The sequence below is a fragment of the Scyliorhinus torazame genome, chromosome 23, assembly GCF_047496885.1.
Source record: "Scyliorhinus torazame isolate Kashiwa2021f chromosome 23, sScyTor2.1, whole genome shotgun sequence".
NCBI lineage: Eukaryota > Metazoa > Chordata > Chondrichthyes > Carcharhiniformes > Scyliorhinidae > Scyliorhinus > Scyliorhinus torazame.
Window position 1 is genome coordinate 81,222,634 of NC_092729.1, and position 13,757 is coordinate 81,236,390.

At 54.2% G+C, this 13,757-nt stretch overlaps 1 protein-coding gene across 1 annotated transcript in view; it reads right to left on the reverse strand.

Moving 5' to 3' along the window:
- The window catches only part of LOC140399629 (immunoglobulin superfamily member 1-like), a 646,087-nt gene that overhangs the window by 345,730 nt on the left and 286,600 nt on the right, over positions 1-13,757 (reverse strand). The window contains exons 3-5 of the mRNA XM_072489165.1: positions 11,072-11,110; positions 8,509-8,808; positions 4,098-4,406 (exon numbers count right to left, since the gene is read on the reverse strand). Coding sequence (XP_072345266.1) covers positions 4,098-4,406; positions 8,509-8,808; positions 11,072-11,110 — 648 coding nt within the window. The remainder of the gene's footprint in view (positions 1-4,097; positions 4,407-8,508; positions 8,809-11,071; positions 11,111-13,757) is intronic.

Sequence of the window (13,757 nt, forward strand, 5' to 3'; positions counted from 1 at the left end):
CCTCCCTCCCTATCTCTGAAACCTTCTCCAGCCCCGACAATTCTCACCCTCCTGTTCAAATCCCTCCCTCGCCCCATCCCTCCCTATCTCTGTAACCTCCTCCAGCCCCGACAATTCCCATCCTCCTGTTCAAATCCCTCCCTCGCCCCCCTCCCTCCCGATCTCTGTCACCTCCTCCAGCCCCGACAATTCTCATTCTCCTGTTCAAATCCCTCACTCCCTCCCTGCCTCCCTATCTCTGTAACCTCCTCCAGCCCCGACAATTCTCATCCTCGGGGCTGGAGGAGGTTACAGAAATTGGGAGGGAGGGAGGGATTTGAACAGGAGGATGAGAATTGTCGGGGCTGGAGGAGGTTACAGAGACAGTGAGGGAGGGGGCGAGGGAGGGATTTGAACAGGAGGATGGGAATTGTAGGGGCTGGAGGATGTTACTGAGATATGGAGGGAGGGATTTGAAGAGGAGGATGAAAATTGCCGGGGCTGGAGGAGGTTACAGAGATAGGGAGGGAGGCGGCGAGGGAGGGATTTGAATAGGAGGACGAGAATTGTAGGGGCTGGAGGAGGTTACAGAAATAGGGAGGGAGGGAGTGGGAGGGATTTGAAGAGGAGGATCAGAATTGTAGGGGCTGGAGGAGGTTACAGAGATACGGAGGGAGGGATTTGAAGAGGAGGATGAGAATTGTAGGGGCTGGTGGAGGTTACAGAAATAGGGAGGGAGGGAGGGATTTGAACAGGAGGTGAGAATTGTAGGGTCTGGAGCAGGTTACAGAGATAGGGAGGGAGGGGGCGAGGAAGGATTTGAACAGGAGGATGAGAATCGTAGGGGACTGGAGGAGGTGACAGAGATAGGAAGGGAGGGAGGTGAGGGAGGGATTTGAACAGGAGGATGAGAATTGTCGGGGCTGGAGGAGGTGACAGAGATAGGGAGGGAGGGAGGTGAGGGAGGGATTTGAACAGGAGGATGAGAATTGTCGGGACTGAAGGAGGTTACAGAGATAGGGAGGGAGGGGGTGAGGGAGGGATTTGAACAGGAGGATGGGAATTGTAGGGGCTGGAGGAGGTTACAGCGATAGGGAGGGAGGGGGCGAGGGAGGGATTTGAACAGGAGGATGGGAATTGTAGGGGCTGGAGGAGGTTACAGCGATAGGGAGGGGGCGAGGGAGGGATTTGAACAGGAGGATGAGAATTGTGGGGGCTGGAGGAGGTTACAGAGATAGGGAGGGAGGGGGCGAGGGAGGGATTTGAAGAGGAGGGTGAGAGTTGTAGGGGCTGGAGGAGGTTACAGCGATAGTGCGGGGGCGAGGGATTTGAACAGGAGGGTGAGAATTGTAGGGGCTGGAGGAGGTTACAGAGATAGGGAGGGAGGGGGCGAGGGAGGGATTTGAAGAGGAGGATGAGAATTGTCGGGGCTGGAGGAGGTTACAGAGATAGGGAGGGAAGGGGCGAGGGAGGGATTTGAACAGGAGGATGAGAATTGTCGGGACTGGAGGAGGCTACAGAGATAGGGAGGGAGGGGGCGAGGGAGGGATTTGAACAGGAGGGTGAGAATTGTAGGGGCTGGAGGAGGTTACAGAGATAAGGAGGGGGCGAGGGATTTGAACAGGAGGATGAGAATTGTAGGGGCTGGAGGAGGTTAGAGAGATACGGAGGGAGGGGGCGAGGGAGCGATTTGTACAGGTCAATGAGAATGGTAGGGGCTGGAGGAGGTTACAGAGATAGGGAGGAGGGGGTTGCGAGAGAGGATTTGAACAGGAGGATGAGAATTGTAGGAGCTGGGTGAGGTTACAGAGATAGGGAGGGAGGGGCGAGGGAGGGATTTGAACAGGAGGATGGGAATTGTAGGGGCTGGAGGAGGTTACAGAGATAGGGAGGGATTTGAACAGGAAGATGAGAGTTGTAGGGGCTGGAGGAGGTTACAGAGATAGGGAGGGAGGGAGGGATTTGAACAGGAGGATGGGAATTGTAGGGGCTGGAGGAGGTTACCGAGATAGGGAGGGAGGGATTTGAAGAGGAGGATGAGAATTGTCAGGGCTGGAGGAGGTTACAGAGATAGGGAGGGAGGGAGGCGAAGGAGGGATTTGAACAGGAGGATGAGAATTGTCGGGGCTGGAGGAGGTTACAGAGATAGGGAGGGAGGGACGGAGGGGTTTGAACAGGAGGATGAGAATTGTAGGGGCTGGAGGAGGTTACAGAGATAGGGAGGGAGGGAGGGAGGGAGGGATTTGAACAGGAGGATGAGAATTGTAGCGGCTGGAGGATGTTACAGAGATAGGGAGGGAGGGAGGGAGGGATTTGAACAGGAGGGTGAGATTTGTAGGGGCTGGAGGAGGTTACAGAGATAGGGAGGGAGGGGGTTGCGAGGGAGGATTTGAACAGGAGGATGAGAATTGTAGGGGCTGGAGGAGGTTACAGAGATAGTGAGGGAGGGAGGGAGCGAGGGATTTGAACAGGAGGATGATAATTGTCGGGGCTGGAGGAGGTTACAGAGATGGGGAGGAGGGGGCGAGGGAGGGATTTGAACAGGAGGATGAGAATTTTAGGGGCTGCAGGAGGTTTCAGAGATAGGGAGGGAGGGAGGGAGCGAGGGATTTGAACAGGAGGATGGGAATTGTAGGGGCTGGAGGAGGTTACAGAGATGGGGAGGAGGGGGCGAGGGAGGGATTTGAAGAGGTGGATGAGAATTGTCGGGGCTGGAGGAGGTTACAGAGATAGGGAGGGAGGGCGCGAGGGAGGGATTTGAACAGGAGGATGAGAATTTTAGGGGCTGCAGGAGGTTACAGAGATAGGGAGGGAGGGAGGCGAGGGAGGGATTTGAACAGGAGGATGGGAATTGTAGGGGCTGGAGGAGGTTACAGAGATAGCGAGGGAGGGGGCGAGGGAGGGATTTGACCAGGAGGATGAGAATTTTAGGGGCTGCAGGAGGTTACAGAGATAGGGAGTGTGGGGGGGAGGGAGGGATTTGAAGAGGAGGATGAGAATTGTAGGGGCTGGAGGAGGTTACAAAGATAGGGAGGGAGGGATTTGAACAGGAGGATGAGAATTTAAGGGGCTGCAGGAGGTTACAGAGATAGGGAGGGAGGGAGGGAGCGAGGGATTTGAACAGGAGGATGGGAATTGTCGGGGCTGCAGGAGGTTACAGAGATAGGGAGGGAGGGAGGGAGCGAGGGATTTGAACAGGAGGATGGGAATTGTAGGGGCTGGAGGAGGTTACAGAGATGGGGAGGGAGGGCGCGAGGGAGGGATTTGAACAGGAGGATGAGAATTTTAGGGGCTGCAGGAGGTTACAGAGATAGGGAGGGAGGGAGGCGAGGGAGGGATTTGAACAGGAGGATGGGAATTGTAGGGGCTGGAGGAGGTTACAGAGATAGGGAGTGTGGGGGGGAGGGATTTGAACAGGAGGATGAGAATTGTAGGGGCTGGAGGAGGTTACAGAGATAGGGAGGGAGAGGGCGAGGGAGGGATTTGACCAGGAGGATGGGAATTGTAGGGGCTGGAGGAGGTTACAGAGATAGGGAGGGGGGGGGCGAGGGAGGGATTTGAACAGGAGGATGGGAATTGTAGGGGCTGGAGGAGGTTACAGAGATAGGGAGGGGGGGGGCGAGGGAGGGATTTGAACAGGAGGATGGGAATTGTAGGGGCTGGAGAAGGTTACAGGGATAGGGAGGGGGTAAGGGAGGGATTTGAAGGGGATGAGAATTTGCAAATCGAGGCGTTGTCGGACTGGGAGCCGGTGTGGATGAAAGATTGGAGGGAGGGATGTGAGTATTGGGGAGAACAGGGGCTAACTGGGAGTGGGGGTGAGGCTGATATCCGGAGGGGTTAATGTCCCTGATCGGCAGGAGATGGGACAGGGAGAGGAGAGAGAGAGAGCATTCGGAACGGTGGGTGCGAGGGGGAGGGATAATCGAGGAACACGGTGATGGTTTCTGCAGTGGATCAGCTGAGACGGGACTGGAACAGGGGGCCAGGTCTGAGGGTGCGGTTCGGCGGGCGAGGAGGGGGTGGGGGTTGTGGCATGGTCTGAGGTTGCGAGCGCGACACCGAGATGGCCACGGGGGGGGGGGGGGGCAGCGGATAGGAGGCGCGCGCCGACCTACCGATCACCGTCACGGCCACGGGGTCACTGCTTTGCGAGTGTATCTTCCGGCCGGAGACCATTCTCCAGTAGGCGCAGGTGTAGTCCTCCGACCCGACCGCCGCCACCTCCCGGATCTCGAAGGTCACCGACGGGCTGGCATACTCCGCCCTCTGGGGGGCGACGGCCAGGGAGCCGTTTCCTCGGAAGACCTGGAAGTACGGCTGGACGGAGGTGGTGCGCGCCGTGCAAACCAGCCTCAGACTCTCGCCCCGCGCAAACGCCTGGAACCTCCGCTTCTCCTGACGTAGCACCGGCTTTACATTCCGACCTGACCAGCGGGGCAGTTGGCGAGGGAGTCGAGGGTGGGGGGGGGGGGAGAGAGAACGCAAGAAAGGTCACATATCCTTCCGTTCACATCCCCCCCCCGCCCCGCGGCGCTAACCCCCCGAGGAACACGGCCAACGCGGCCGGCGCAAGGATTTGAACAGAAACTGGGCGAGCACGCGGCGAATGCAGTTTAGTGCAAAGTGGCACATTACATCCGGGAGAAAGCGGTGGAGGATGAATGAACAAAATGCTCAACTTTAACAGAGGTTGAGGGACAGCACCCCCTCACTCCCCCCCTCCCCTCTCCCCTCCCAGGATAGATACACACAAATCGCCGTCGATAAGAGTCCAGTTATTAAGTTTGCGGGTGACACGCAGGTTGGCGGAGTTGCTGATAGCGCCGAGGATTGTCAGAGGATGCAACAGGACATAGGCCGACTGGAGACCCGGGCACAGGAATGGCAAATGGAGTTTAATCCGGACGAATGCGAGGTGACGCATCAAATGTTGGTATGAGTCAAAGAGATCTAGGAGTACAGGTCCACAGGTCATTGAAAGGGGCGACACAGGTGGAGAAGGTAGTCAAGAAGGCATACGGCATGCTTGCCTTCATTGGCCGGGGCATTGAGTACAAGAATTGGCAAGTCATTTTGCAGCTGTATAGAACCTTAGTTAGGCCACACTTGGAGTATAGTGTTCAATTCTGGTCGCCACACTACCAGAAGGATGTGGAGGCTTTAGAGAGGGTGCAGAAGAGATTTACCAGAATATTGCCTGGTATGGAGGGCATTAGCTATGAGGAGCGGTTGAATAAACTCGGTTTGTTCTCACTGGAACGAAGGAGGTTGAGGGGCGACCTGATAGAGGTCTACAAAATTCTGAGGGGCATAGACAGAGTGGATAGTCAGAGGCTTTTCCCCAGGGTAGAGGGGTCAATTACTAGGGGGCATAGGTTTAAGGTGAGAGGGGCCAGGTTTAGAGGAGATGTACGAGGCAAGTTTTTTTACGCAGAGGGTAGTGGGTGCCTGGAACTCGCTACCGGAGGAGGTGGTGGAAGCAGGGATGATAGTGACATTTAAGGGGCATCTTGACAAATACATGAATAGGATGGGAATAGAAGGATACGGACCCCGGAAGTGTAGAAGATTGTAGTTTAGTCGGGCAGCATGGTCGGCACGGGCTTGGAGGGCCGAAGGGCCTGTTCCTGGGCTGTACTTTTCTTTGTTCTTTGTTCTTTGTTTGAGTTATACTGTATATGGTAGAACCCTTTATTCACATACAGAGGGATCTGGGCGTGCGGGTCGACAGTTCCCCAAAAGTGGCAACACAGGTGGCCAAGGTGATTCAGAAGGCTTGCGGCCTGCTTCTCTTCATCAGCCAGGGCGTTGAGTACAGGAGTTGGGGAACCATGTTGCCGCTGTCTAAAGCCTTGCTTAGGCCGCATTTGGTGTGTCGCATGCAGTTCTGGCCGCCACGTTATCGGAAGGGCGTGGACGCTTTGGAGAGGGCGCAGCGAAGGTTCACCGGGATGCTGCCCGGTCTCGAGGGGGCACAGGGTCAAGGTGAGAGGGGGGGGAAAGGTTAAGGGGCATGCGGGGGGGGGGGGGGGTTAGGTTTCTCACGCAGTGATTTGGCAGGTGACTGGAACGCACTGCCAGAGGATGTGCTGGAAGCTGGCACAGGCTTGGCGGGCCGAAGGGCCTGTTCCTGTGCTGTACAAAAAAGCAAGGCAAAGGGGTATTTGATCAAACACCAGTTTAGTCCCAACTAGAGTCTCTTCGCACTTGCCTTCGCCAGCCTGCCTGGGACAGGAGAAGGGGGAGGTGGGGTGCAGCGGGGGCCCATCAGAATTGCCCCACGGGGAGGGGCAAAGCTCTCCCTCCAGCAGAGAAGGATACAGGGGGAGGGAGCGGGGGGGGGGGGGGGGTGAGGAGGCTGTGGTTGGATCGATGGCCCTCAGTTTTGTGGAAGAGGTTCGCGATGGGAGTCCACGAGGGAGGGGACATTATTTGTACTCCGGCGAGGAAGGGAGGGTCCTGAATGAGGGGAGGGGAAGGGAGGGGGGGAGGGGGTTGCCCCTTCACATACAAGTTCAGCCACGAAGGGGGTGATGACGCCTTTGGGCGATCGATTTGTGAGGTCCGCCAGATGCATTCTACTGGAGTTATTGGGCGTGGGTTAAAACGCGTTTGGCTGCCGCGGTCACGTTTTCTAAGAATCCCGGTTTGAACGGCAGCAAAGGTTTTGCGAGCCAGGGGGGCAATTAAGACACCGTAAATAAGCTTTGGGCTAACGCGGGTCTGTTTGGGATTAATCCCTGTGGAGTTAATTAGGTCTCAGCTTGATAAGGTGATGTCTGGGGCTAACGCGATCGGTATTTCACAGGGGAGCCAGTTTAGTGGCATTCTCGGTCAAGGTGTAACCAAAGGTCGAGCAGTTATCTCTGGACTTCGGTTAAAAGATATGTCTGCAGACAAAAGAGCGGTGTGGTTGGAAAGGGGGGGGGGGACAAGCCAGCTAAAACAGCCCCTGAAGAGATACAGCCAACGTTTCTGCTTGGTTCTGACAGGAGTCAGATTTTATCCCTTAAAACCGTGTCAAAAGATCTCCCTTTCTCAAAGAAGACCTTTGATAAGGGTCCCCATGGTAGGCTCATTCAGAAAGTCGGGGGGCTGCAGGGAAATTTGGCTGTCTGGATACAGAATTGGCTGGCCGAGAGAAGACAGCGAGTGGTAGTGGATGGAAAGTATTCTGCCTGGAGGTCGGTGACCAGTGGTGTCCCGCAGGGATCTCTTCTGGGACCTCTGCTCTTTGTGGTTTTTATAAATGACTTGGATGAGGAAGTGGAAGGGTGGGTTAGTAAGTTTGCCGATGACACGAAGGTTGGTGGAGTTGTAGATAGTGTTGAGGGCTGTTGCAGGTACAACAGGACATTGACAGGGTGCAGAGCTGGGCTGAGAAGTGGCAGATAGAGTTCAACCTAGATAAATGTGAAGTGATTCATTTTGGAAGGTCGAATTTGAATGCTGAATACAGGGTTAAAGGCAGGATTCTTGGAAGTGCGGAGGAACAGAGGGATCTCGGGGTCCACGTACATCGATCGCTCAAAGCTGCCACCCAGGTTGATAGGGTTGTTAAGAAGGCGTACGGTGTGCTGGCTTTCATTAACAAGGGGATTGAGTTTAAGAGCCGCGAGGTTTTGCTGCAGCTTTATAAAACCCTGGTTAGACCACACTTGGAATATTGTGTCCAGTTCTGGTCGCCTCATTATAGGAAGGATGTGGAAGCTTTGGAGAGGGTACAGAGGAGATTTACCAGGATGCTGCCTGGACTGGAGGGCATGTCTTACGAAGAAAGGTTGAGGGAGCGAGGGCGAGGGCTTTTCTCACTGGAGCGAAGAGAGGTGACTTGATAGAGGTGTACAAGGTGATGAGAGGCATGGATAGAGTGGATAGCCAGGAGACTTTTCCCCGGGGCGGAAATGTCCGTCACGCGGGGACATCATTTGAAGGTGATTGGAGGAAGGTATAGGGGAGATGTCAGAGGTTCTTTACACAGAGAGCGGTGGGTATGTGGAACGCACTGCCAGCAGAGGTGGTGGAGTCAGAGTCATTCGGGAGATTGAAGCGACTCTTAGACAGGCACACGGACAGCAGTAAATTGAAGGGGTGGAGGTTAAGTTGACCTTAGATTAGGATAAATGGTCGGCACAACATGGTGGGCCGAAGGGCCTGGATTGTGCTGGACTGTTCTATGTTCTAAGACCTGGGGTGTTCCCTTGCGTCGCTGGTAGTTAGCGGTGGTTTCAGGGCTGAGATGGTATTTCCTGTTGTTTGAGTGAGAGTAAAGATGGCAGTTGAGGGTTGTGTATTCGGTATCATTGTTGAGGGGGTAATTGTAAGCTATTTCCTGGGGGTGGGGGTGGGTTAAATAGACTCCTTGCCCCCCCCCGAATGGAGACACCCAAATGTGATCCTGCCGAATGGGATGTCGCTATGTCAACGGGTCACGCTGCAGTTCCTCCATCCCGCCACTGTGGGCGCTCCGGTTCCGGGGGGGGGGGGGGGGATCCCCCCATCCCGCCGCCGCGCCGGGCCCCTCACCTGTGACGAACACCCTGACGCTTCTGCTGGGGGGGGAGGCGAGCCGTGCCCCGCCCTCCTCCCTGACGTAGCGGCAATGGTAGTTGACCAGCCGCTCGGAGGCGTTGACGGCGAACACGGCCCCGCCGCCGCCGCCCTCCATCGCGGCCTCGAGGCGCGGCAGCGGATCGCCGTCCCGGTACAGCTCGTAGCTCCGCCGCCCTCCGCCCTTTCCCGCCGAGCAGCGGATGGCCACCACGTCCCCTTCGCAGTAGACGCCCGTTTTCTGGTCCAGGGAGATCTTCGGCTCGGGCAACGCGCCTGGAGGGGGGGGGGGGGCGAAAGAGACGCGGGTCAGGCAATGGGCGATGGTCGTCAATCAGAGGACGATGCTTATCACTCCCCCCCTGCTCCAGTCGCTACTGTATTCGATAAAATCCTCTCCGATCTGAATGGCTCAACCCCCTCCACTCTCTGCCCCCCCCCCCATAACCCTCAACCCCCCCCCTTCACTCGTCAATCATAACTCTGTCTATCCTGCAGCCCCCTCACCCCTGCCCGCCCGCCCAGTGCCCTTCCACCCTCAGAGGAAGGAATTTCCCTCTCGTCGCCACTTTGACTGCGAGAGAGCCCACTCATTCTCAAACCGAGTCCGTCGCCAGCGGACACCCTAGCGTCCGACCTTGCGATGGAGGGCAGGTCGGCGATGAACAAGGAACAAAGAACAATACAGCAGAGGAACAGGCCCTTCGGCCCTCCAAGCCTATGCCGACCATGGCACCTGCCTTAACTAAAACAGTCTACACTTACGGAGTCCGTATCCTTCCATTCCCACCCTATTCATAGATTTGTCTAGACGTCCCTTAAATGCCGCTATCGTACCCGCTCCCACCCCCTCCCCAGGCAGCACGGCCCAGATATTTACCACCCTCTGTGTAAAAAACTTGCCTCGCACATCTGTTCTAAACTTTTCCCCTCGCACCTTAAACCTATGTCCCTTAGTACTTGACTCTCCGACCCTGGGGAAAGAGCCTCTGACTATCCACTCTGTCCATGCCTCATAATCTTGTAGACCTCTATCAGGTCGCCTCTCCCCCTCCGTCGTTCCAGTGGGAACAAACCGAGTTTATCTAACTGTTCCTCATAGCTAATGCCCTCCATACCAGGCAACATTCTGGTAAATCTCTTCTGCACCCTCTCTAAAGCCCCCACATCCTTCTGGTAGTGTGGCGACCAGAATTCTGCGCAATACTCCAAATAGAACATAGAACATAGAACGATAGAGCGCAGTACAGGCCCTTCGGCCCACGATGTTGCACCGAAACAAAAGCCATCTAACCTACACTATGCCATTATCATCCATATGCTTATCCAATAAACTTTTAAATGCCCTCAATGTTGGCGAGTTCACGACTGTAGCAGGTAGGGCATTCCACGGCCTCACTACTCTTTGCGTAAAGAACCTACCTCTGACCTCTGTCCTATATCTATTACCCCTCAGTTTAAAGCTATGTCCCCTCGTGCCAGCCATTTCCATCCGCGGGAGAAGGCTCTCACTGTCCACCCTATCCAACCCCCTGATCATTTTGTATGCCTCTATTAAGTCTCCTCTTAACCTTCTTCTCTCCAACGAAAACAACCTCAAGTCCATCAGCCTTTCCTCATAAGATTTTCCCTCCATACCAGGCAACATCCTGGTAAATCTCCTCTGCACCCGCTCCAAAGCCTCCACGTCCTTCCTATAATGCGGTGACCAGAACTGCACGCAATACTCCAAATGCGGCCGTACCAGAGTTCTGTACAGCTGCAACATGACCTCCTGACTCCGGAACTCAATCCCTCTACCAATAAAGGCCAACACTCCATAGGCCTTCTTCACAACCCTATCAACCTGGGTGGCAACTTTCAGGGATCTATGTACATGGACACCTAGATCCCTCTGCTCATCCACACTTTCAAGAACTTTACCATTAGCCAAATATTCCGCATTCCTGTTATTCCTTCCAAAGTGAATCACCTCACACTTCTCTACATTAAACTCCATTTGCCACCTCTCAGCCCAGCTCTGCAGCTTATCTATAACCCTCTGTAACCTGCTACATCCTTCCACACTATCGACAACACCACCGACTTTAGTATCGTCTGCAAATTTACTCACCCACCCTTCTGCGCCCTCCTCTAGGTCATTGATAAAAATGACAAACAGCAACGGCCCCAGAACAGATCCTTGTGGTACGCCTAACTGAGGCCTAACTGAGGCCTAACTGAGGCCCTGCCCGGCTGCAACACGACTTGACAATTTTTACAAGCAATGCCCCGGCCGATGAACGCCTTCTTGCCCACGTACGGCCGCCACTTTGAGTGCTGGGTGGACATGCACGCCCAGTCCTCTCTGACGGTCAGTTCTCGCCAGAGCCCTGCCAGTTATTGAAGGGCTGAAGGCAGTTGGGCCTAGCCCGGTAGGCTTTACCGTCAAAGTGGAGAAGCTCACCTTTCCCCCCCCCCACAAAACACCCGCGTTCGCCAAGACCTTTTGCGCGTCCTGCACGCGTCCTACCTATATCTCTGGAACCTCGCTACGTACCCTGTGAGCAAACTGTTCCCCGGATGTTCAGAAGCAGCACTGTATTTAAACAGATAGAGAAAAGCGTTAGTTCGGCCCATTGGCGATAATATCTCACGTTTCCATAGCACCATTGACAGAGTGCAACCTTCTCCACGCCCCCCCCCCCCCCCCCGCCCGCCCCACAACCCCCGGTTTGCTACATGTGCTAGTCACCACTGATTGTATAATAGTTGTTATTAGAGGTAATACGGTGAAGCCCCTGTACTACAGGCACGGGGGTAGATCCCTGCCTGCTGGCCCCGCCCAGTACAAAGAACAAAGAAATGTACAGCACAGGAACAGGCCCTTCGGCCCTCCAAGCCCGTGCCGACCCTGCTGCCCGACTAAACTACAATCTTCTACACTTCCTGGGTCCGTATCCCTCTATTCCCATCCTATTCATGTATTTGTCAAGATGCCCCTTAAATGTCCCTATCGTCCCTGCTTCCTCCACCTCCTCCGGCAGCGAGTTCCAGGCACCCACTACCCTCGGTGTAAAAAACTTGCCTCGTACATCTACTCTAAACCTTGCCCCTCGCACCTTAAACCTATGCCCCCTAGTAATTGACCCCTCTACCCCGGGGAAAAGCCTCTGACTATCCACTCTGTCCATGCCCCTCATAATTTTGTAGACCTCTATCAGGTCGCCCCTCAACCTCCTTCGTTCCAGTGAGAACAAACCGAGTTGATTCAACCGCTCCTCATAGCTAATGCCCTCCATACCAGGCAACATTCTGGTAAATCTCTTCTGCACCCTCTCTAAAGCCTCCACATCCTTCTGGTAGTGTGGCGACCAGAATTGAACACTATACTCCAAGTGTGGCCTAACTAAGGTTCTATACAGCTGCAACATGACTTGCCAATTCTTATACTCAATGCCCCGGCCAATGAAGGCAAGCATGCCGTATGCCTTCTTGACTACCTTCTCCACCTGTGTCGCCCCTTTCAGTGATCTGTGGACCTGTACTCCTAGATCTCTTTGACTTTCAATACTCTTGAGGGTTCTACCATTCACTGTATATTCCCTACCTGCATTAGACCTTCCAAAATGCATTACCTCACATTTGTCCGGATTAAACTCCATCTGCCATCTCTCCGCCCAAGTCTCCAGACAATCTAAATCCTGCTGTATCCTCTGACAGTCCTCATCGCTATCCGCAATTCCACCAACCTTTGTGTCGTCTGCAAACTTACTAATCAGACCAGTAGTCGGAGTATAAATGTGTGTGCTCCCCGAGCTGCTCCCATTCTGTCAGCAGCTGGAGGAGGCCACACATCTCTGCTTAATAAAGCCTCGATTACTCTCTACTCTCGTAGAGACACAGCGAGTGGCGAAGAGATTGAGAAGGAGGTGAGAGAGAGAGACAGCAAGGGAAAGAGCGAGAGAGATTGAGAGAGAGAGAGTGAGAGAGGAAGCAGAGAGAGATGGGGGGAGAGAGAGAGAGGGACAGAGAGAGAGAGATTGGGGGAGAGTGTGAGAGAAAGAGAGAGAAATGGAGAGATAGAACGAGAGAGAGAGACAGAGAGAGCGAAATGGAGAGAGAGAACGAGAGATAGAGAGAGACGGACAGAGAGGGAGAGATTGAGAGAGTAAGAGCGAGAGAGAGACAGACAGAGAAATAGTGACAGAAAGAGCAACAGAGAGGGACAGAGAGAGATAGAGATTGAGAGAGAGGGAGGGGGACAGACAGAGAGAGACAGAGAGAGCGAGAGACGGAGGGAGAGACACAGAGGGAGAGGCAGAGACAGAGGGACAGAGAGAGAGGGAGAGGGACAAAGAGAGAGAGGGAGAGATTGAGACAGAGAGAGAGAGAGAGAGAGATTGAGTCACAGAGAAAGAGAGAGAGACACTGAGGGGAGGGAGAGACAAGAGGGGCAGAGAGAGCAACATAGAGGGAGAGATTGAGACAGAGAGAGACAGACCGAGGCAGATAGTGATGGTACGACAGCAACTCTGGAGGTTTCAAGTGGCAAGAAAGAGGTTTATTAAGGGGAGGAAAATGTTGATAATAATCGACACCGGGAACACAATCAGATGGATCAAATCCCTTCAGCTCCGTGATCCACACGAACTGTCCCTCGCCCCTCGCAAACCCGCTATTGGCCCGTGATGAGTGTAGGAACGGGTATTACAGGTATTTGATGTCAAGGTGAAAAGAATCCCGGTTCAAACCATGGTTGACAAGAGAGGTTGAATGTCTCGTTAAGAGGAAAAAGGAGACTTATGTAAGGCTGAGGAAACAAGGTTCAGACAGGGCATTGGAGGAATACAAGATAGCCAGGAGGGAACTGAAGAAAGGGATTAGGAGAGCTAAGAGAGGGCATGAACAATCTTTGGCGGGTAGGATCAAGGAAAACCCCAAGGCCTTTTACACATATGTGAGAAATATGAGAATGACTAGAGCGAGGGTAGTTCCGATCAAGGACAGTAAAGGGAGATTGTGTATTGAGTCTGAAGAGATAGGAGAGGTCTTGAACGAGTACTTTTCTTCTGTATTTACAAATGAGAGGGGCGATATTGTTGGAGAGGACAGTGTGAAACAGATTGGTAAGCTCGGGGAAATACTTGTTAGGAAGGAAGATGTGTTGGGCATTTTGAAAAACTTGAGGATAGACAAGTCCCCCGGGCCTGACGGGATATATCCAAGGATTCTATGGGAAGCAA